The sequence below is a fragment of the Gavia stellata genome, chromosome 33 (assembly GCF_030936135.1).
Source record: "Gavia stellata isolate bGavSte3 chromosome 33, bGavSte3.hap2, whole genome shotgun sequence".
NCBI classification, from domain to species: domain Eukaryota; kingdom Metazoa; phylum Chordata; class Aves; order Gaviiformes; family Gaviidae; genus Gavia; species Gavia stellata.
In genome coordinates, this window is record NC_082626.1 from 916,553 (window position 1) to 937,864 (window position 21,312).

Below are 21,312 nucleotides of genomic sequence, written 5' to 3' on the forward strand. Positions count from 1 at the left end.
AAGATGGCGGAGGCCTCGGCGGCGGCGGCGGCCGCCGTGTCCCAGCACCGCTTCTTCTGCCACAGCTGCAAGGGGGAGGTCAGCCCCAAGCTGCCGGTAAGCGCCGGGGGTTGGGGCCTGCGGGGGGGGGGAGGCCGAGGCTGAGGCCTCTCAGCGCCGCTGCCCCCCCCCCCCCCCCGGTGAGGGCGGCCCCGGGGCTGAGGGGGTCGTCCCCGTCCCCCCCTCAGATCTCCCCGTGGCGGGTACCCCTGCCCGGGGTTCAGCCTGGGGGGGTTATCCCCCCCAGGCCCCGCAGAGAGGGGTGACCCCCCCATCCCCTCCCTGACCTTTCTGAGGGGTGTTCCCCTCATACCCTACAGACAGGGGTGACCCCCCCCAAATCCCCTTGCTGACCCCCGCAGGGAAGGGCTGCCCCCCATCCTGTGGGGAAGGGGTGCCCCCCTGAAACAGGGCCGCCCTGCAAAGCCTTGGCGGCAGGGGTGGTGCCCCCAGACTTCCCTGAACCCCGCAGGGAAGGGGTGACCCCCAAAACCCCATGGGGAAGGGGTGGTTCTCCAGAAACCCAGCGGTTAAGGGTGACCCCCCCGCACCCCAGGTCTGGTAGAAAGGGCTGAGCTCGCAAATCCTGCTGAACCTTGTGGGGGCAGGGTGCCCCCCCCAACCCTGCTGAGTGTGGAGAGTGGCGACCCCCCCAAAAGTCTGAGGACAGGTTGACCTGCACCCCAACATCTGTAGGGCTGTAGGAGAGGACTCATCCTCTCCTCCTTTTGGGAAGTGCTGATGCTCCTGCAGAAGACTGCAGAGAGCAGCTGGGGGGGGCTGTATGTGGCCCCCTCCCAGGGGTGACCCCCAGTTCTCACCCCCTGACCGAGCCCATGAGGGCTCATTGTCGCTGCTGTCCCTCTGGGTGAGGGGGAGAGGGGAGCTCGAGCCCCAACCCCACGGGGCCGCGTCCCCCATGTCTGGGGAGCCCAACACCCCCATCCCCAAAGGGGTGAGCAGGGAGGTGGCAAATCCCTCAGCAAGGCAGCCCGAAGTGGGGCTGGGCTGGTGCGGCCTCGATATACCCCCCCCTCGCACGGGTTCTGGAGTTTTGGGGGTGAAAGGTTTGGCCTGTGATTGCTGAGGTTGGGGGACACTGGGGAGAGGGGGTAGGACTGGGCTGGTGCTCGTGTTCCCCGTGGCGGTGGGTATAATCCCAGTGCCCACGCTGGGAAGGGGTATGGGCAGGACTGGCATGTGGGGCAGCAGAATAAGGAGGTGAACGAGGCGGCCACCTTCATCCGGCTGCCTGTGTCCTTCCCTGGCTGAGCAGCGTGGGACAGAGGGGAGACGTCTCGCAGCCATTATCCACGGGCGGCATCTACATCCAAGTCCGATTCATGAGCTGTCCTTGCTCTGCCGCAGGTTGGGGACCGTATCTCCTGTCACCTGCAGGCACCCCGGGGTCTGCAGGCAGGGAGTTATCAGCTGCATTAACCCCAAAAGTTCATTGCTGAGCTGTGAGTTGTGAGTTTTCTCTGCTCCTTTACTGTCCAAGGGTGTTGGAGCCCTCCCTGTCCTTCTCCGTCACCAGGAGCGAGGCCACGCTCAGACCCCTTAGGTGCCGGGACCCTTTCCCTGATTTCTGTAAAATCCAGGCAGTCGGAGTGATGTGGCCCCTTGGCAGCAAAAGGGGGGCACGCAGGCCCCGAAAGCGCTTGCGCCCGGCCCGGGCGAGGGGCCCCGGCACAGCCACCAGCTTCTGCAGGCACCAGCAGCCCCCCAGGGCTTATCCTCGTCTGACGGGATGGAAGTCGGATATCTGCATCCAGATCCATCCCAACTCCTCTTCTCTGGAGCCAATAGCTTCACCTTCAGGTGCTTCTCTTCCCTCCTATCTCCCAAAATTTGCTCCACTCTCTTTTTACACCATTTCCATCTGTTGCTGACCTCAGCACTTTACCCTCCAGTGTTTCAAAATCTACTTTGTTAAAAGAATTACTGTCCGAAACCTGCTCAAACCCTGTCCGTCCCCAAGACTCAGGCTTTCCTGGTGCCTCAAAAATCTTTCTTGCTTGTCCTGGGAGTAAAACTCCAGGCCTGCTCCATGAAACTCCTTTACATCAAACCTCCGCTGGTTTTTCACTTCCTCGGAGCCGGTGTGCCGTGAGCGGTTTCCTTCGCTTCTAAATGGGCAGCCCAGGCAGCCCGAAGTCCCTTCTGCTTTGCGTGGGCATTAAAGAGGTCGCCGCATCCTCTGCCTGGAGGATGGCTTGCCCAGCTCTCCCGGCGTGTCTTGCTCCAGTTTCTATTTCAAGAGCACCCAGAAACCCAGCTCAGGGTTGAGGCCTCGGTGGAGGCTGTTGTTTTGCCTCTCCTGCTGGGCTCTGCTCTCGTTCCCCTCCGGAGATGGCTGGATTTCGGTAGGGATAAGCGTCGTAGAGCTTTTGGTGGGCCTAGAAATGCAGATTGTTACAGTCTGGGTATTACAACATCTATTCGGAGCTTGTGCCTGCCACGGTAATGAATATTTTTGCTCTTTAGAGATCGCAGGTCTTCTGGCCTGGCCCTGGGGTGGGGACGGGGACGGACAGGTTCCCTGTGACCTGCTGGGGACGCCGCTTGCTGTCAGTCGTCCCCAAACCTGTTCCATCGCATCCTTTGAAGGAAAACGTAGCCAGAACTTCCTTATGCCCTTCCCCATCCAGTCGGCTCGACTGGGAGAGGCTTTTGCAGTCTTTACTCGGCACTAAGACGTGCTTTGAGGAGCGTGGCCTGACCAGCCGCTGCGTTGGATCGCTGCTGTCCCCATAGGGGTGTCCCCATTGGCGTAGGGGTGTCCCCTGAACCCCCGGCTGTGGGGAGGATGTGGCTATGGGGCTGCTCTGCCCACGGTTGCAGTGGGGTGACCTTGGGAATTGCTTTTGCTGCTTCCCTTTGGTCAGTCCTCAGAGGGTCCCCTCGTAGCCATCACCCTGCCTTGCAGGATGGGCGCTGGCTGTGTGCACCCCAGTCTGATCCAGCACTGGTTTCTTTTGGGCCAGCAACTCTCTCTCCGTGCCTCAGTTTACCTCCAGCAGAGCAATTACTGGCTCCAAGGGGGAGGATCTGCAAAACCGAAAACGCTAAACTGGGAGAAGCTGGACCCGTTTGTTGGGACGAGGATGCGGTCCCGCGCCCCCGACCTCTTTTTTCTCTCACCCCAGACAAGTAACTTCTCTCCCTGTCTTTGCAAAAACAAAACAAATGCTGAGCACACTGTGTTTTGTTTCTTTTAACTGCTTTCACCAGGATAATGGCAACCTAAACTAAAACCCCGCCTGCAGATGGTTTCTCTGTCTGGGAGGTTGTTCTCTGTACCGACCCGCTCTGAGCAGGAGGATCCGCTGCTCATCAGGCAAGATTTAGAGGTGCGGGGCCGCTACCTCCTTTCAAAGCAAGCACGCAACCGTCGTGGCGTTCACTGCCATTGCCGGGACCTGGCGAGGGCTCCCAGCACGTCGGTTTTAGATGCACCAGTCATCCTTGGTGAAGCTGCTGCGTCTTCTCGCAGAGAGCGGGCAGAGGTGGCGTAGACTGCGCTCCCTGCCTGCGCACGCCGATACGTGGGTGCCCCGAGCAGGGACGGCACCTCCACGGGTCACCTCTGGCCCTTTCGGGGCGGTCGGGGGCTGCCCCCGTGTCGGCAGGAGCCTGTAGCGTTAATGGGAGGTTGGGGCTTTGACGGGGCCCCGTTGGGTTGATTTCCACCCGGGCAGCCGGATTGCAGTGCCGGTTTGATGCCGAGAAGCCGGCTGATGTTTAACAATATCCCCTGCCAGCTATTTCAATTCGTGGTGCGCAGCGGGCGCTTGTCCTGACGGGGCCGCAGCCCTGCGGATCTGTTGTTATTTTAAAGTGGGGAGGAAAAACCCGAGAGAGGGAACATGTGGCTGGATGAGAGGCAAAGCTGAGCAGGGATTTCAGCTCTGCCGGGGACACAGCTCCCGCAGTGCCGACTGCTGCCGTGTGTGCTTGTTTCGGCCCTGTGCTGTCCTCCCCGGAGGCGGTGGGAGGAGGCTGGAGCGATCCCCCTGCTTGTCCCTGCTGTGGCCGGCTGGTTTCATCCGCGTTAGGCTCCTGTCCCCGCCGAAATGGCCTGAACCCCCTTCTCCTTCCTTGGTGAGAAGCCGGGCGGTCTCAGCTGGGAGCCAGCCAGGAGAGGAGCTGTTCTCACTTCACGTTTCCTTACCCTTGAAGAGCTCTGGATGAATGCCGAGGATGACAGACTGTCCACCCAGTGCCATGCACGGTTAAAAGCTGCTGCCCGGGTGTCCGGCGTTTCGGTGATGGAGCTCAAAATAATGCTTGAATCGGCCGATGAACTGCGTGGCGATGCTGAAACGGAGCCAAGGTTAGGATACGACAGTCCCCGTCTGTAACACCAGTGACAATGTGATTAATATTTGTAGCGAAGGGTTCGTCTGCGTCCCACCGCGGGCCCTGTCCTTGCTCCGGGGGGAAGAAGCAACAGCAAGTTCTGAGGTCAGGTCTTGGGGCAGAGGAGACAGCGTGTGGCTTTGTACGGGAGCGAGCAGGTAAGGGGGATGTTGTCCCAGAGCGTTTGATGTCACCTGCTGTCTGGTGTGACAGCGGCTTTGTCTTCCCTTGACAAAATGGTTTCTATTCAAAAAAATAACCAACACCTTTTTTGCATAAAATTAGCTGTCTTGGGTCATTTGAGCCCTGGATCTTCTTTCTGAGAGGGAAGGGATTAGGGACAAGGTGGTGAAAAACGAGGGGTTACTGAGCGGTCTTTCTTCTAGACCCTCCTGCGCTGAAGCGTCTCCCGAGCTGGAGACCGTACCTGCGCTGTTTGGTTTAATAATCACAATCCTCCAAGAATTTGTCTAGTGGCTTTTAAAGACACTTTATGCTTCTGGCTTCCCAACACCCTCTGGCCGCAGCCTCCACGGCCGACTCGTCGCGTGAGGGAACTCCTCAGGTGGTAAAAACACGTGTCAAGGTGATAAGCTGCCTCGAGGAGTGGGGACGTGGGGAGAAGCCGTTGAGCTCCAAGGGTGAGAGATGCAGTCCTGGCTCATGCGCCAGCACGACGGGAGAGCCGAACAGCAGATCTCAGGAGCTTGTGAGGGCTCCAGCATCCTGCCGGGGGAAGAGATGCCATGGAGGTTATCTTGCTGCGGCTTCGTCATGTGAGAATGTAAGAGCCGTCTTTTCCCAGCTGAGGGTTAAGGTGTGTGAGGCTCAGCCGTTCTGTGAGCTGCAACTTGACTGTGTGGCTCTAAAGTGTTGAATTTAGGGTCAGTTCTCTGTGTCTCTCTTTACGCATGTCAAATGCAAACCGTATAGTTTATTTAATGCAAGGAGCAGCTGCCCCTTGGGTGCAGCCAGTTTGGACAGTGCAGAGTGATGTTGCCCAGTACTTAAAAGACGAGTAAATATTGCAGCTGTGGGGATTACAGGAAGGATATTTAATTCAGCAAAGACAAATGAGTCAACCCAAGCCTGGGGTGGTGGAGCTGAGTTATCCTGCCCGTAGCTGCCTGGTGAAGAGAGGGGAAGGTAGCTAAGTTAGATCCAGGGTTAGAGCTGTGGGACGGGCTCGCGGCCGTCGTGGGGAGGACAAGCGACCAAGGTAGAAGTGTGCACAGCTGCTGGATGGAGCGGGAGCCAGGGAAAACTTCTCAGCTTGCCTGATTCTCTCTCCTTCGTCGGAGTCTGTGTCTTGCTGATCAGGCAGCTTGCTTTGGTGTCTCCTCTCCCAAGTTGCTGCTGCCTGGATTAGCCAGGAGAACACGAGAAGGGGACGGTTTGACTCCTACCTTGCGGGTGAGGGTGACAAACTAACACTGCGGGCCCTCGGCCGCGGTGGCTGGGAGCAGCTCGGGTTTGGTGCCTCAGCTGGAAAGACGCTGACGGTGCTGAAAGCGCTGAGCCGGCAGGACAGGCTGGGCGGCGGAAGGGACGTGCCGTGCAACGATGGCCTTGTTGGTATGGCACAGGACGCTCGGTGTTTGGGTGCTCACGGCGGGGAGTTGGCGGTTCCTGGCGTGCTGTGGTCCGGGAGGGACGGTGAACAGGGCAAAGGCATGAACAGTGCCTCTGCCAGAGCCTGGCCACGCGCCTTGCTTTGCCTGCTCAGCCCGAGAACCCAAACGGCACTGTAGATGGACCAAAGCAACCTGCACGTTGCTTTTCCCGGTACTTTGTAGCCTTTAAATTCAGTTTTCTGTGGGGACCTCAAAACTTAGACCAGTTTGCTGCCCCGCAGCTTCGCTTGCTTCTTAATTGGAATTGCGTTTGCATCTTTCCCTCTGTTTTGGGGGTGAAGGAGGGTGTGGGGACCGCCTGGGTGTACGGACCCCCAAACCAGGGGCTGAAAAACCTTCTAGTCCATTCTTTCTGCCCCGAGGTAGGATCAAGTCTAGCAACATCACTCCTGACAGACACACTTAGGCTAGACATGTATGTGCCACCCAGTTCTGGCTGCTTAGGAAATCATCTGGCTGCTTTCCTCTAGCTAACGAGCGTGCGTCTCTTGTGAGCAGGGTGCACTGGGCTCCCGGTGGGATTTTGGTTTATTTTCCTTCTGGGAAACACAGGCCACCAGGCTGAAGGGGAGTCGGAGCGATAGGGTGCTGTCCTTCCTGCCTGGAAAGTCTCTTTTGCTGATCCTGCTCGGGGAACGAGGTCCCTGTGCTCACCGGAAGGGTCACGGTGGCAGTTCTTGGGATGCAGTGCACCCATCAAGCTCCTTCTGTGCAGGGAGGAGGCTCCGGCAGAGGCCGGGGCTGTCCGACGCATCCCTAAACCTCTCGCAGAAAATGGGGAGGTAAGACGAAGGGCTCGTGCTGCTCCGTGAATGCGATGGCTCTGCAGTATCCCACCCACCTCCCGTCGTCTGTTCTGGTTTCCTTCTCCCTCCCCGCTGTTGCTATTTATCCCAAATGCCATTTTTATATCTCTTCATGCTCTGACTATACATTCGAGCTTCTGGCAAGATGCTGGTAATTTCCATACAGCTTATAACGTAAAAAGAAACGTTCAAAAGCTTCCAGAAATGCATTAGACCTGCAGCATCCCCGATGGCACGGCCCACTGCTAAGTTTAAAAAAAAAAAATAATAAATCTTTCTAATGTGGTCATTTTGACAGGGAAAATGCTGGAAATTAATTAAGTGAAGGACTTCTAGGCAGCGCAGAACGTCCTCCTGGTTTGGTATCGCTCTGAAGCCTGGTGGTCTAGTGTGAAATGAGGTGGTATAGTGTGAAACGAGCTCTTTGACCCCGGTATTTTAGTGCCTAGCTTTTGATTCGGTACGTATTCATTACTTTTAAGAAACGCCAGGCATTCACTGCTCCTCGCTTCTAATTTGCTGCTCAGACACAACGTTCTGAAGAGGGACGCCTGAGAGTGCTCTGCGTTTCCCAGAGCCTTTTTTTTTTTTCCCCTCTGTATTGTAGTTTTTGTCCGGGGGTGGGCCCGTGCTGTACCCCGCCGCCTTCCCGGCCACGCAGCCGGACTTGCTCTCCGTGGTGGCATTTCGCCCCGCAATTCACTCCTACGCAGAACCGAGCAACGCACGTTCCTCTTTCAAACGCACGCGATTTTTTCAAAAGCCTTGCAGTTCACGGATGCAAAGCCGAAAAAGCCCCAGACAGATTTTCTTTTTTTCCCCCTTTCTAAGAGCTCATCACCCATCAGTTCCCATTATACTCAAGGCTGGAGCTCTTTTGAAAATACATAACGCATGTTCAGCTGCCTAAACGGGCCTTTGTGAAAACCTGTGCTCGGCCTCCCGTCGCAGGCTGGGGTGTCACGCACGTTTTGGGAGCGAAGCCGCTGCGGGCAGCCCCCCACCGCACTCTGCTCCATCTCTGAAGCCGCTCCAGCTGGCAAGCGAGGTGCCCCTGCGTAAGAACAGCACCTGGTAAATACTGCCAGCTGATGCTTTGCTTCGGGGGAAAAAAGCAAAATGAGATTAATTGAGGTGTCTAGAGGGCTTATGTGCTATTCCCAGGGAAATACAGACTCAGTGGGAAAATGATACGGAGCTGTACGGTGACAGGGGACGGGAAGACGAAGCTTGCGTTTCACGAAAGCAAAAAAAGACGTGGGTGAATTTGGAGCTGCCTCCGCAAAGGCGTTGTGTTACAGGGCTGGGAGATGCCTCACCTGCGCCCCAGCTCTGGTAACGCTGCTCCGGGAATTCGATCGGTCCTCGAGCTCGACGGGGCGTTGGGAGTTCAAAGGAGGGGCTGGGCTGTGTGGAGCAACTGCTGTGCCGCTGGCTTGGGTGTCTTGTCTTTTCTTTCCTCTTCCTCGTCACGCTCCAGGTCTAGGTGGCAGGATTCGGTACCAAGGGCTCGAGGCTGTGGCTCACGGGACGCTGACAGGGTTTTTATCCGTGGTGTGGGAAGCGTGAGTAAAGAAAGCAAGACTCTTATCAGGAGGCTTTAATTTTGACCAGAGACCCCACAAATCATGGGTTGGAAAATCATTGCCCAGAGCGTGGGATTTGGGAGCGCTCCGTCTCCTGCAGTGGGACGGGCTGGGGAGGGAGGATTCGGGGGTGCTTTTTGGTTTTGGCAATGTTTTGCCCTAAATTGAAGCTGATCCACAGCTCTGGGACAAAACGAGGCCTCTCGCAATGAAAACAGAGAAACTTTTCTCCTCTAAAGAAATCTTCCCCACTGCTCCTAAAAGCTCCAGCTGCCTCCACGGTTCCCTGTGAGCAGCTCTTCCGCTCCCCGGTGCCGAAGCCGGGATCGCCGTGTGGTTGCGCAGCTGGATGTGCCCCTATCTCAGGTGAAGGCTGGCGAGGATGCTCTCCTTTTGTTTCTCCTGGTGGATAAATAGCTGGCAAAGGGGTGTTGCTGCGCCGATGTAGTCGTGAGAACGGAGCCCTTCCCTTTCCCTGCCGGTGCAAGCCCTGGCCGACATTCCCTGTGTCCGTCTTTGCCCCTGGGCAGGGGTGTCCCTGCTCGGTAACGCTGTGGGGGGCCGAGGAAGCGCAGGGGAGATCTGAATTTTTCTCCTTTGGCTGGTTTTCAGGAGGGCTGGCAGTGGGGAGGCTGGATGGCGGCTTTTCCCCCCGTTTACGCAGATCTAGCACTCCTGTAGCCCCAGATGAGCGTGGGCTGAGGAGTTCAGAGGAGCCACGGGAGGTTTTCCCCCTCCTTATGGATAAGGGAGGTGATGGGAGGTGCCCGTAGGGTCCCAAGTTCAGGGGACTGCTGCAGGGTGGACCCAGAGGTGCCTCTTCTCCGTGCCACATGGTCTGGCTGTGCACGTCTGTCTGTCCGTCTGCCCAGCCTGGCTTCTTCTTATCTTCTCCCTGCAGCAGATCCTGCTTTGATGGCCCTAGCAGCATATCCCAGAGCAGGGAAGCCTCTGGATTATCCAGTTCCCTCTCTCCCATCCCTAAAAGCTTTGCAGCCGCAGAGCAAACCCATCCACCTCCATCCTGCTTTGCTGGTGACCAGCACCTCGCTACTGGTCTGGCAGCACCTCGGCTGGCAGGCAGGCTCGGAGGGGGCCGGCAGTGGCAGAGGTGCGTGTTTGAGCCTTTTGGGTTGGGGTTTTGTGGCCTTGGGAGGAGCTGCTTTTTATCCAGGTGATGTGCCGGGGAAAGCAGCCCCAGGGCTGTGTGTTCGCTTCTCTGCAGTCCAAATCATTCACTTGGTAAAGGTGTGCTCGAGGGGAGGACGGAGCAGCGGGCAGAGGTGGTATCAGTGGTCAATAGCCGGCGAGCCTGGCGTATGTATGGAGTCCCTGTTGATGAAAATGGCGTGGGGAAAAAGGAGGGGGGACAAAATAAAAAATATTTATTTTCTAACTCTGATAATTGCAGAGCATCTCTGTAAGTTCCCGGCGAGAGCCGTCTTCCCTGCGGTGCGAGTGGCAGGAAATCCAGCTCCACGTCGGAGCCGTGTTACCAGCAGCTCGTCGGCTTTCCGACACCAGTTTAATTGAAGTGACTCGCTTCCCGTCACTGGGGCTGGGAACCGGCCTTGTCCGAGCCGGTTAGCAGAGCTCCTGGTGCTTTGCAGCAGGCTTGTAAATGGCTCTTTTCTTAAGTGTCATTACCTGGACAGGCTTGAGGCTGTAGGTGTGTTGGGTTTTTTTAATTTATTTTTCTTTGGTCCACCTTTAACCTTGTGTGATCTTGATAAGGGCGTTTTTCTGCTCCACAATTGTCAGCTGAGGTTAATAATATCTGCTGTAACCACCGGGCTTTGAAATCCCCATAATGAAACCGAAACTCTGGTCTTCCAGAGTGCCTTAGACTCCTGGCGTGTAACTTTTCGAGCTCTGTCTTTTTCCTGAAATGGCGCTAAGTGCTTGGCCGCTAAACCCAGTTTCCTCTGTCTCTCCAGGAGTACACTTGCCCAAGATGTGAATCTGGCTTTATTGAAGAAGTCACAGATGATTCCAGGTAACGTACACATCGATGCACCGTTTGTTTTACCACACGCTTGCATTTCTTCTGGGTTTGTAAGATGCCTGGCGTAAAGCCTCTAAAAGCTGTGGACGACAAGGATAAAATAAGGAGTGCAAAAGAAAAGCTTAAGTATTCGTGTGAATTTGGACTTAATTCCTGATGAGACTGAAAATACAAGTGGCCATCGGTCTCATGCTAGAGCCCGTGGAGGGTTTTGGGGAAGACTTCCAAGAAGTGGGAGTTTTGAATTAAGGCTGTACAAAGTCCTGTGAACAAAAGCGCTTGCAGGTTTTTGAGGACTGTTTCTTTGGTCTATTAGAGCAAAAAGCATTATTTTTTTTAGGAATCAAGCTTGAATCTCGGTGACCTTTCTTTTTTCCTCTGTTGGCCCCGGCTCAGTCTCCTGACCACCTCTCCGGTCCCACAGCTCAGGCCAAGAGGGAAAGAAATACCTTTTCTCTTGAGGATTTGGTCGTTGGCCACCCAGCAGGACACGCTGCCTGCAAATTAGAGATCCAAAATGGTGCCTGTTCAGCACTTACTATATTTGGTCTTGAGTAATTGCTGAGAAAACTGCTTTATTTGGGTTGGGGGCAGGCGAGATGAAAGGGCGGCAGTGATTACGTGCTATCTGAGACTTGCCACAGCAGGAATCTGGGGCCAGATGTCACCGGGGAGATGACTTAATGTCCCGCTACGTCCTCTGCTTAAATATAGGTGTATACCCGTCACTTAAGGCAAGACTGGAGGGGTCCTCTGGGGCACTTAGCACACGATCCCCTTTGCAGAACGACGATGCTCCATCTCAAATGCCTCCTCACAGGAGGCTCTTCCAGAGTCCGGATGGTTAGAAACCAGGTTTCTTCCACGGTCAGGTGGTGCGTAGTGGGCTGGCACGTACACAGGCCTTTTAATTTTAACAGTCCTTTTCTGTCCCTAGGAATTATTCCGCTGCGTTCACACAGGCAGGCTCTGTTTGCTCATCCTTTTCTCTCTCAGACCACACTGGGACTGTCTTGCTCACATGAGCTCCCATCTGTATTTAACCCCAGAAGGGGAGCTGATTTCTGGAGGGGTGACCTGCTTTCACTCGCCTGTTTTTCTCCAGTTTTCTAGATGGCAGCGGCATAGACGACAGCCCATCCACACAGTTTGCAGAGGTGAGTTTTGCTGTCTTGCCTTTTTTTTTTTTTTAACTGTAGCCATGAAGAGGTTTTCAGTCTTGGCTCTGGGTGCAGTACGTGAAGGCATCTTCACTTACTGCCTTGCAAGAAGGACAGCTGATCTTCCTAAGGGTTTTTAGGAACTTGGCAAATTTTGAGGAGACTGTTGACACTGCCGGGGTTGAGACCCGCCAGAGATTTGCTCACTGGGCAGGGCAGGAAAAGAAGGATGCTAGAAAGAATCCCTGGCCCCTGGTGCTGGCAGATGCTGGGACATGTGTCGGTGATGCTCAGCCAGCCGGGAAGGGTGTTTCCTGACTGCCCTTTCCACCCTGCTCGTTGCTGCTGCGAGTTTTACCAGAAATGCAACTCTAAAAAGTCCAAACTCCTAATAAAGTCCGTGTCTTGTAATTCAGTTGCGTGGACCTCAGAGCCGGGGCTGTTGGGCAGCGGGGGCTGGCAGCGTCTTTTCTTACCCCATTACCTAAAGTCTCAAACAGCTGGGCACGTGCCGACAGCCTGAGTTGAGCTCCGCGAATACGCGCCCTGAGTTCGTGCTGCGGCCTGAGTCACCCCGGGCTCGTGGCTGTGGCGGCAGCTCCTCTTCCAGACCCTGGGGAAGGAAGGGCGGCTGTAGGCTCTGGTCGCAGGCTCCGTTCCTCAGGGCTCTACTTCCCTTCAGGAGTTCAGCTGAGCTGTGTAAAACAGATGAAAATAAAATTTCTATGCGTCTCCTCTGCCAGCAGACCTTGCTCAGAGATCAGCTTAGTCGTTTGCTCCGTTACTGAGGAGTTTTAGCTGTTCCTCGGTCCTGCCAGGAGAGCTCCCCGATGTCCTGAGTCACGGCTCATCGGCCAGGACTGTCCCCAGGTGGATTTGGGGGTCTGTGTTGTTGCTGAGCCTTCCTTCATGTGCGGCAGCAAAGCCACTCGGTTCAGTGCCAGAAGCAGGGTCACCAAATAGCTGAAATTCCTCTACAGCTTTGTGTTTCCGATCTGGATCCCTCCTGTTTGCTTCCACGCTCCCCGCGTACGGCTGGTTTGCCTCTCCTCCCCTCCTCTTCAGCTGGATCCATTTGTCTCCTGAACAAAACCGTTGCCTTTATGTTGCTCCTCCCCAGCGCCGTATCCCAGAAATGCCCGTGTTTCAGCACGATAAAGTGATCGCGTCTTATAGCCCGTGTGTCGGTTTACAAAGAGCTTTGGGATGCCTCTGCATGAAAGGCGCTATGTAAATTTAAATGGCTTTTAGGATTAATAATAAATGAAAGTCTTCTCTCAGCAGTGTGGCTGCAGGCAGGCAGAGCTCTATCTTGATCATAACCAGCAGGAGAACAAGCAAAACTCTGTCTGCGGGGTATTAATTCAGAGAACAGGTCATAAACTTGACTTCTCCCTTTCCTCCAATACCGGATTGAATGCAAGAGACTTGTAAAGTGAGCTAATTTGGTGCGAAATGGAAATTAAACCGCTCTGATCGTGTCATAACGCATGATGAGGGTCTAGCACAAATAAGAAAGGAGCAGCCCTCGTGTTACGCTCTGTAGCATTTCATTCCCGCAGCAAATCCGAGGGCATTGCTCCTTCGAATATCACTTTTGCAGCGCGGGGCCCGGCCCGGGCGGATCGAGCGTGAGCAGCAGCTTGCCCCCACGTGGCACACGGAGGGTTTATTGTCTGACGCTCCTTGTTTTGTCGTGTCCTACGAATTTTATTTTTCATAAACCCACATCATGAATCTTCAGTGCCCTCCTCAGCTGTTACTTTAAGCTGTGGGCGATCTGAATCGCAGAAGGAATAAAACCAAGTGGGTTTTGCCGGAGAGGGTGGCCGAGGGGGCTCTCGGCTCTGAGCTGTGGCTCGGGATGGGGATGCCTTGCTCCGGGTGCCTGGGTGTTTTCGTGCACCCTCCGGTTCCTCTGCAGGCTGGCAGCCCGTGGCGGGGCGTGTAGCCAGGAGCTCTGCAGAGACCCATGGGTGACCCCCAGCAGCTCTTGATTTGTGTCCCTGCTTGCCCTTGGACAGGCTCAGAGCTGGCATTTTGACTTGGTCAAGGAGCAGGTGGGTTTTTGCACCACCAGCAGCCGGTAGAGCTGCGATAGAACCAGGAGACGGCTTTACTTGTGTGGACGGACCCCGCAACACAGCTTTACGTGTGCAAGACCGTTCGTTATCGGCCATTTCGCGTCGCTCTGTCCTGCTGTGTCGGGTACACTGAACCGGAGGACGCAACCAGAGACACGAACCCTCCTTCTCGGGGCTGTGCTTCGGCTCTTTTGGCTACATCCGTTTGCCACCTGTGGTTGTGAGGACCCAGAGCACTCAGTGAGCCCATGGACGTGGGGCCGGGGTGTCCAGCATTATCTCTCCTCAAATCCCAGCCCTCGGAGAGAGAGAGAGACCAACCCTCACAGTGCCCTGGGGTGGCTTAACAAAATATATGTTGTTGGGATCTGTACGTAGCAGGAAAGAGCTGACGTGTTGGTCTTCCTGGGGGTGGTACATCTGATTAGTTTGGGCTATAATTAAGTGTTTTTGCCAGACTTTTTTCTGGGAGCCATGGTAACCATATGAATTTGCTCAGTCGCTTCTGTCGAGGTGGACTTCCCTGCCTCCGTGCTGGCAGCGGAGTCACCGGGATTAGTGACGGAGCTGTGTGTGGTTTGTGTCTCCCCTTTTCTCCCCCCAGCTTTGGGACCATTTGGACCACACAATGTTCTTTCCCGACTTCAGACCCTTTCTGAGTAGCAGCTCACTGGATCAAGACAGCAGGGACAACGAGAGGGGCCACCAAGCCCACGCCGACCTCTGGGGACCAAGCCGACCCCCGCGATTGCCCATGACGCGGCGGTACAGATCCCGGGGCAGCTCCCGCCCCGACAGGTCTCCTGCTATTGAAGGGTAAGTGCCGAAGTTACCCCCTGGAAGCGTCTCCCTCCCCCACCAGCGGAAAAAATGTGGGATCTCGGGGAGAAACCTGATGAAATGGGACCCTGGCACTTGTGGTAGGTGACCCTTGGACCCCGAAAACGCAGGTTTTTCACATCAGATGCTCTACCCTTCGTCCCCCTCGGCACGAATCGAAGCTGCGTGGTGGGAAAGGTGGGTTTTGCCTGTAACGGTGCCAACCCTCACCACAGGGAAACGAGTCAGTGCTTGGGAAACTCAAGTCATTTCCTCTCCTTCTCCCAGCCCTCCCACACTCTGATGAGTTAGCATCCCCTGTTCCTTCGCGCTGTGCCTCTGTCTCAGGGCTCGCCCTTCTGCAGAGATTTACCTAGGTGTGAGTCTTGCAACAACGTGGCTACCATCGATCGGAGCCGTATTTCGTGTTTTGCTGCCCGTTCTTGCTAAACTGTTGCTGCTGCCATTTATTTGTTTGCTCAACTTGTTCTTTTTTTCTCTTGTGATTCCTCCCTCTTTAGAATAATACAGCAGATCTTTGCAGGGTTTTTTGCAAACTCAGCGATTCCTGGCTCACAGCACCCTTTTTCCTGGTGAGTGGCAAGCGTGGTTTCGACCGTGGCTTTGATCACGGCCCTCCACACCAGTAAACAGCCGTGGTCTGGTGCCCGGGAGCTCCCTCTCCCCAGCCTGGCTTCTCTGGGAGGACCCTGCAAACCTCGGGGCTGGTTTGGGGTGGGTGAAATGGCTTCCGTGACTCTGCTCCCGTCCGCAGGAGTGGGATGCTGCACTCGAATCCTGGGGACTATGCGTGGGGACAGAGCGGCCTGGATGCTATTGTCACCCAGGTAAGACCCTCGTATGTGCCTGGGCGGAGAAGGGCCCGAGCTGGCTGGCCTGGGCTTTGATCTGTGCCTCGGAATTTTTGTGCTCCGCTCCGGTCAGTCCCATGGCTGGAGACGAGGCCGGGGTTTCGGGTGAGGACTAGGAGCAGACCATCGGTCTCTGGCTTGATGGCTGCTTGTGCCCTGCCTCTTCAGAGGGTCTAGGAGCAGGGGTCGGACGTTACTCCTGTGGAAATACAGTATCTTAGTTCTCCTCTTTGTCAAGCCACGTGTGGTGCAAGGCTTGCAGGTGCCTTGCAACGGCCTCAGCAGAGGCCAGAGATGAAAATCTCCAGCGTCAGCCCCGGATCTCTCACCAAATTTAGCAATTTGCAGCTGTAAGCCATTTCCCCCTGTGGTTTGTGGAGGGATGAGCTGAGTCCGCTCCCGCTCCCTGGAAGCATTGTCTGGCTCCTTTGAGGATCGGGGGTGTCCAGCCTCCGTCCACAAACAGTCTCTTCCAGGGTGTTGGCATCACTGGGATGGGAAGAGCAGACGGATGCTGTACTGAGAGCTAATTTGGCTGCTGTTGTCGTGCTGACACCTCCCGAAAGCGCCTGGCAAAGCCATCTGCTGCCATTCATAACTAGCCCCCGGCTTCCCAGCCTGCATCACACGCCCGTCTCGCCCGCCTTACTCACCGCTTCCTAAAATGAGTCTGCAGCCCACATGGCCGCTCGGAGACAGCACCTTCCTCCTCCCACCCCACACCCAGCAGAGCAGAGCGAGCCCCGGCGAGCGCAGTGAGGTGGGGTTGGCGTCGCAGTTCGGATCGGGCCGGATACGCGGCTCCGCTCGGCTCTCCGCTGGGTCTGGAGCAGCAGCCCTGCCCATCCCGGGGTGTCGTGTCATCCCAGGCATCTTAGCGTGGCCTTCAGAGTTAAATGAGGTTCCTACAAATGCTTCTCTGCGCTCTCCCTGACCGTGCTTGAACCCATTTGAGCTGATTGCCAGGTGAATCTAGGTCTTAACAGTATAAAATTCCTATGAGTCATGAAACTATAACACTGGGAAAGAGGTGCTGTCGGCACCGTCACTGCAGCTCGAGCTCGGCTCATGTTAAATGTCGGAGACCCCGCGCAGGAGATACAGACCCGCGGGAGCGCAGGCTTTGGTACGGCTGCTTGGTTTGTGGCAGTACGCCACTAAAGCGGCTTCTCTTTGTGGCCCTGGGAGGTCTCCTCCTTCCTCCTAACACCCAGGTCAAGTCTTGGGAGAGGCAGAAGGTGCTCTGTCTCCCTTGTTTCCGCAGTACGAGGTTCTTCCCCTTCTGAAAACATCTCTGCCGATGCCCTTTCAGTTCAAAATACTCCAGGAGTACCTTAGCACCCTCTCCCATGTCCGTGGCCGCGTCTCCCTTCCCACCCAGGCCCTTCAGTCTCCCAGCTGTTCTTGCAAGAGAAAATATCTGGAGGGCAATGATGTTAGAAGTGGGATTGTCAAGATTGGAGGCACAAAAGTAAGGTTTCAACACCAAAAACGTTGCTGCAGCAGAGGGAACCTGTGCGCTGAATATCTAAGCTAGGATGAAATGGCCCGAGCTTGCTCCTAGGGTTGGGTGACAGGAATGTTTCTGGCGAGGGAGCCCCGACACGGCCCGTCGGGGAAGCCGGCGACGACGGTCACTTCAGGGGCTTTAGGACCAGGTCAGAGACGTCGCCAGGGACAGCCTGTGCTGGGCTGCTCCTGCCTGGCTGTCTGCTTTTGGGACGTGGTGCTCTCCGTGTTTGTACGACGATGCTCTGCATGGCAGAGCCGCGTCCCTGCTCCTGCGCACAGCATGTTTTCTTCTCCACAGCTCTTGGGGCAGTTGGAAAACACGGGACCGCCTCCAGCCGACAAAGAGAAGATCTCATCTCTCCCGACAGTGACAGTAACTCAGGAACAAGTCGGTAGGTGAAATCAGTCGCCAGTGTCCGATGTCACTCATCTCCTGATGCTTTGACGTACGCGTCCTGAGCTCCCTCGGCTAAGGCTCAGCCTCTTCGCTGTGTCCTTGTGCTTCCCTGGCTGATGCGGGAGGGTAGAAGGCAGCGCTGCGCCGTCCTCCTGACTTACTGCCCAGACTCGGGCTGGAAACACCCGTGTCTTCCAGCTCAGGAGATCCTGAGCTTTGCTCCTCCTCTCATCTCTGGTGTTCCGTCCTCCTGGGACTCCCAGATCTCCGCCAATTCGGGCCATCAGCAAAGACCTCCTTCGTTCCGCAGCGTTGGCGCAGTCCCCAAGCGCTGCCTTTTTGGCGTACCAAACCCCTGATGGCTTTACCTTCTCCTAAAATCTTCTGTTTGTGCTGTTGTTTATGGCCTCGTTAGGGCTGGGCTTGGCGTCTTGCTTTCTTCCCTTTCCAACTGGCTCCTCGCAGCAGGGCTGGTTGATGAGGCTCTGGACGTATTCCTGCCCAACTCCTCTGGAAAGGCCGTGTAAGACTCGCAGGTTCTTGCGGCGCAGCCGGCAGCACAGGCCTGTGGGTTTCTCGTAACGTTTATGGTTTCACAATTAGCTCATCCCGGGGATTTTTCTCCCCGCGTTTGCGGAAGGCTGTCTCCGAAGGCTGCTCAAAGGATCCCTTTCCCTCCGAGCTGCTCTATTACTGGAAACTAAAATGCTCCATTAAGACAAACTGTTTGATTAGAAAAGCTGTTTCCACAACAGATGTTTTGTCTGGTGCTTTTTATACACCCATGTCTCTTCTTCTTGCCTGGGAAGCCAAGAAGCATCTGAATTTCCATGTTGTAATGCTCTGTTTGGATTGACAGAGCTCGGGCCGTGCAGCCTGGCAGTCGAGGGAGGCTGGGAGCTGGGACTCCCCGCTGCTTGCGGCCGGGACATCTGCGCTGGCGTTACGGGCTTGGTACAAAGGGAGAGATGGGGTTTTTGCCGTCTCTCGCAGTCGATGGCGCGCAGCGGCCTGCCGGGCTCTTGCGGAGGAGGATGTGCGATGGAAGCATCCCCCGCCGGCCTTGCAAAACTGCCCTCCTTCTGGGCGAGGGAGTTTTGGCAGGACTCGGCTAAAATACCCTTAGTTTGATTTATTTTTTTTTGTTGCCAGTCGTATGCAGAGAACGTAAGGAATTTCTTTGGTACCCGGCTGCTGAATGCCGCCCTCCCCAGTAGGCCGTATATGCGGACGTACCCTGGCTTGTAAAGACGGGAGTTGGTGTTCCCGGAGAGCTAAAGCTGCCCGCTTCACCCTCCTCGCTCTGTCCGTCTCTTCCAGATACGGGTTTGGAGTGTCCTGTGTGCAAAGAGGACTACACAGTAGCGGAGCAAGTCCGGCAGTTACCGTGCAATCACTTCTTCCACAGCAACTGCATCGTGCCGTGGTTAGAGCTGGTAAGAGCCTGCGACCGTGGCTCTGGGGGCTCCGAGAGACGCCCCGTCTCCGAGCCAAGCCCTGCGTGTCCCATGGGGTGAAACCATCCGGGTAAAGCAGCCATCCGCGTGGCATTTCCCTGAAGCTCCCGCCTTTCTCTTGCAGCACGACACGTGTCCGGTGTGCAGGAAGAGCTTAAAAGGGGAAGATTCGACTCGGCAAACGCAAAACCCCGAGGCCTCAGCGAGTAACAGCTTTAGCAGCGAAAGCCAACTACACGATCGATGGACTTTCTGACGCTCGGGGGCTCTGGCCGGAGCATCGTTACTACGGATGTACATTGTATTATAATTCAAACAACAACAAAAAAAGAGTAGCAGGAAATATAGGGCAGGGGAGGGAACCCACCCTGTGGTATTACTGCAACGAGTGCTGTCTTTTTTCCTGAAACGTTACACTAGCATCTCCGAGCGAATCGCATCTCCATTGGAATCGCCTCTTTAGTCCTAAATTCAGAGTCTTTTGAGTGATTTGACTTGATTTTATACTTGTGAAACCTTTACTTCAAACGCGGCCCCTTTGACGGGGGGGTGAGCCGGCGCAGGGAGGTTTGGGGAGACCCCGCCTGGGTCCCGAGATCTCTCCTGCAGCCTCCTCCGCGTCCCCCCACCCCGGCAAAGAGCTGTGAAGGTGGGGGAAGCGTCCCCCGTTGCGGTGCTCCTTGTAGTAAAGGAGGGGATGGAAGGGAGAAGATTTTTGGACTTCCTTCCTCTGACCCCTTCCCCTGCCCCTCGAACCGCCTGGGAGGGATCGAATCCAGGAGGGTTTGGTTTTTTTCCCTCCCTCCTCTCTCGAATTCAAGTGACAGTGTCTATAAAATAGCGTTTTAGGTTTTCTCAAGGGCGAGGCGAAGCTGGAGGCAGCGGAGGCTCCCCGGAGCTCTTCCCGAGCCGCGCTGGCGGAGAGACCTTCGCTCGGGACGCGCAGGAGCCCCCCGGGTCTGGGAACAGGAATGCACCAAGCAGCGTTTTCTGTCTTGTCGTGGACTTTTTGTTTGTTTGTTTGGGGTTCTCTTCTGGCCCTTCTCCACGTGCCTGTGCCCCCAGGTCTGCCCCACCCCGTCCCCCCCGTGAGTCGTTTAGGATCCTTAGCTGGCTTGTATCATATGGACCACATTAAAGGCATCCTCTAGGAAAACAGACCTAACTGTGCAGAGCCATTTTAACGGCCGATTCCTCAGTGTTTTAACACGCAATCTTAATTCTCCCTTAGTCCGGTAACTTTAAGAGAATCTCTTTATTTTGGCCAATTTTTTTTTTCTTTGTTTTATTTCCCCCCCCCACACTGCTGTAACATTTCATCCGTGTTTGACTTCTTGTTTTTATCGTCCCCATAACGTCTGTGCTTACGGCACCCACTAAACCAACATTTAAACCCCCGGCTCGACCTGGCAGCGGGCGGGAGGGAGAGGGAGGTCGCGTCTAAACATGTTGCCGCTTCATTGCTGTAAACAGTGTACTACGTACACTCGATTTAAACTAGTGTTTTGTTTGCTATTAAGTCAAATAAAGGCCTTTATAAAGAAGATGAGACGTGGAGAAAGATTGTTGGGGCTGAAAGAGGTGGCTGAGGAGCTCGGGGGGGCTGTCGGAGGACAAGGGGGATGGAAACAACCTCGTGGGGTGTCTGTAAAGGGCCTTTCTGGGGAGAAAAATTCTTATTCCGGTGCTGGAGGTCAGCAGCTGAGCCCCAAGGTGGGCTGGGGAGCGGTGACCCGCGGTGGGACGGTGTTCTCAGGCGTCGGCGGTGTTCTCAGGCGTCGGCGTTGTCCCTTCTCGCACCGCGGCTGCCGGCAAGTCTGATCCTCCGGGACTGGGGGGACGATACCCCGACACCCCCCGCCCCGCCGGGGACACGCTGCCCCCGTCCCTCCCTCCTTCCCCGGGAAGGAGACCGGGGCGCTGGGCGAGGAGGAGGTTTCCCTGCTCTTCCCCGAGGTCCCGGACCCCGCGGCGAGGGGATGGGGGTTCGGCCGTCTGCCGCCTGCGCCGTTTTAAGTGGTGGGAGTGTGTTTTGGTGGGAGGAAAGATGGGACACGCTGAATTCTGCCCCGCACGCAACCGCCAGCACTCTCCCCGCAACCTGCCGGGCTCGTTCCTGGAAAAGCGGCTCGTGCTCGGCTGTTGCATCCTCGGGAGCTCCCTGCTCGGCTGGCGTCCGCTTCAAGCACGAAGACCGGCTCCGCTCGTGCTTTTGAGGGCCGGGCCGGGAGTTAGGAGCCGATAAATGGCTCTCGGCCGCATTGGTTGGTGACAACGAAAGGGAAAATGCTTTAAGTGCAGCTGGGTCCCGTTTGTTCTCTGTGCTGGTTTCTCTCATTGCTTTTCCCTGTTACTCAGCATTTCGGGCTCCCCCAAAGCGCCCTGCACACAGGGTGAGTTTTAGGGGTGCTGGGGGGGCCACGCACCGTCTAGGGACATTTGGGGTGGCACTCCCGGTTCCTCCCTCTCGCCCATGGTGCCAGCTCAGCCCTGAAGTGCCTGAAATGAGGGATTTTTTCTCCCCGTGGGGCAGAATCGAAGCCAGGCGCTTCCTCGGAGTCTCCCCTCTGCCGGGGCCG

The 21,312-nt window shown here is 55.9% G+C and overlaps 1 protein-coding gene across 1 annotated transcript; it reads left to right on the forward strand.

Moving 5' to 3' along the window:
- The first annotated feature begins 3 nt into the window (after positions 1 to 3).
- On the forward strand, positions 4 to 20,366 carry RNF115 (ring finger protein 115). Its single transcript, XM_059832300.1, has 9 exons — positions 4 to 96; positions 10,365 to 10,423; positions 11,538 to 11,589; positions 14,281 to 14,492; positions 15,017 to 15,088; positions 15,271 to 15,343; positions 17,178 to 17,271; positions 18,597 to 18,712; positions 18,858 to 20,366. The coding sequence occupies exons 1-9, from the start codon at positions 4 to 6 to the stop codon at positions 18,987 to 18,989; spliced, it is 903 nt and encodes a 300-aa protein (XP_059688283.1). The 3' UTR covers positions 18,990 to 20,366.
- The last annotated feature ends 946 nt before the right edge of the window (positions 20,367 to 21,312 follow it).

Excerpts from the sequence above, each read along its gene's own strand:
- RNF115 (XM_059832300.1), top strand. The coding sequence starts at position 4 with ATGGCGGAGGCCTCGGCGGCGGCGGCGGCCGCCGTGTCCCAGCACCGC. Across the intron at positions 15,344-17,177 it reads TGGATGCTATTGTCACCCAG|CTCTTGGGGCAGTTGGAAAA; the intron begins GTAAGACCCTCG and ends TCTTCTCCACAG. Across the intron at positions 17,272-18,596 it reads AGTAACTCAGGAACAAGTCG|ATACGGGTTTGGAGTGTCCT; the intron begins GTAGGTGAAATC and ends CGTCTCTTCCAG.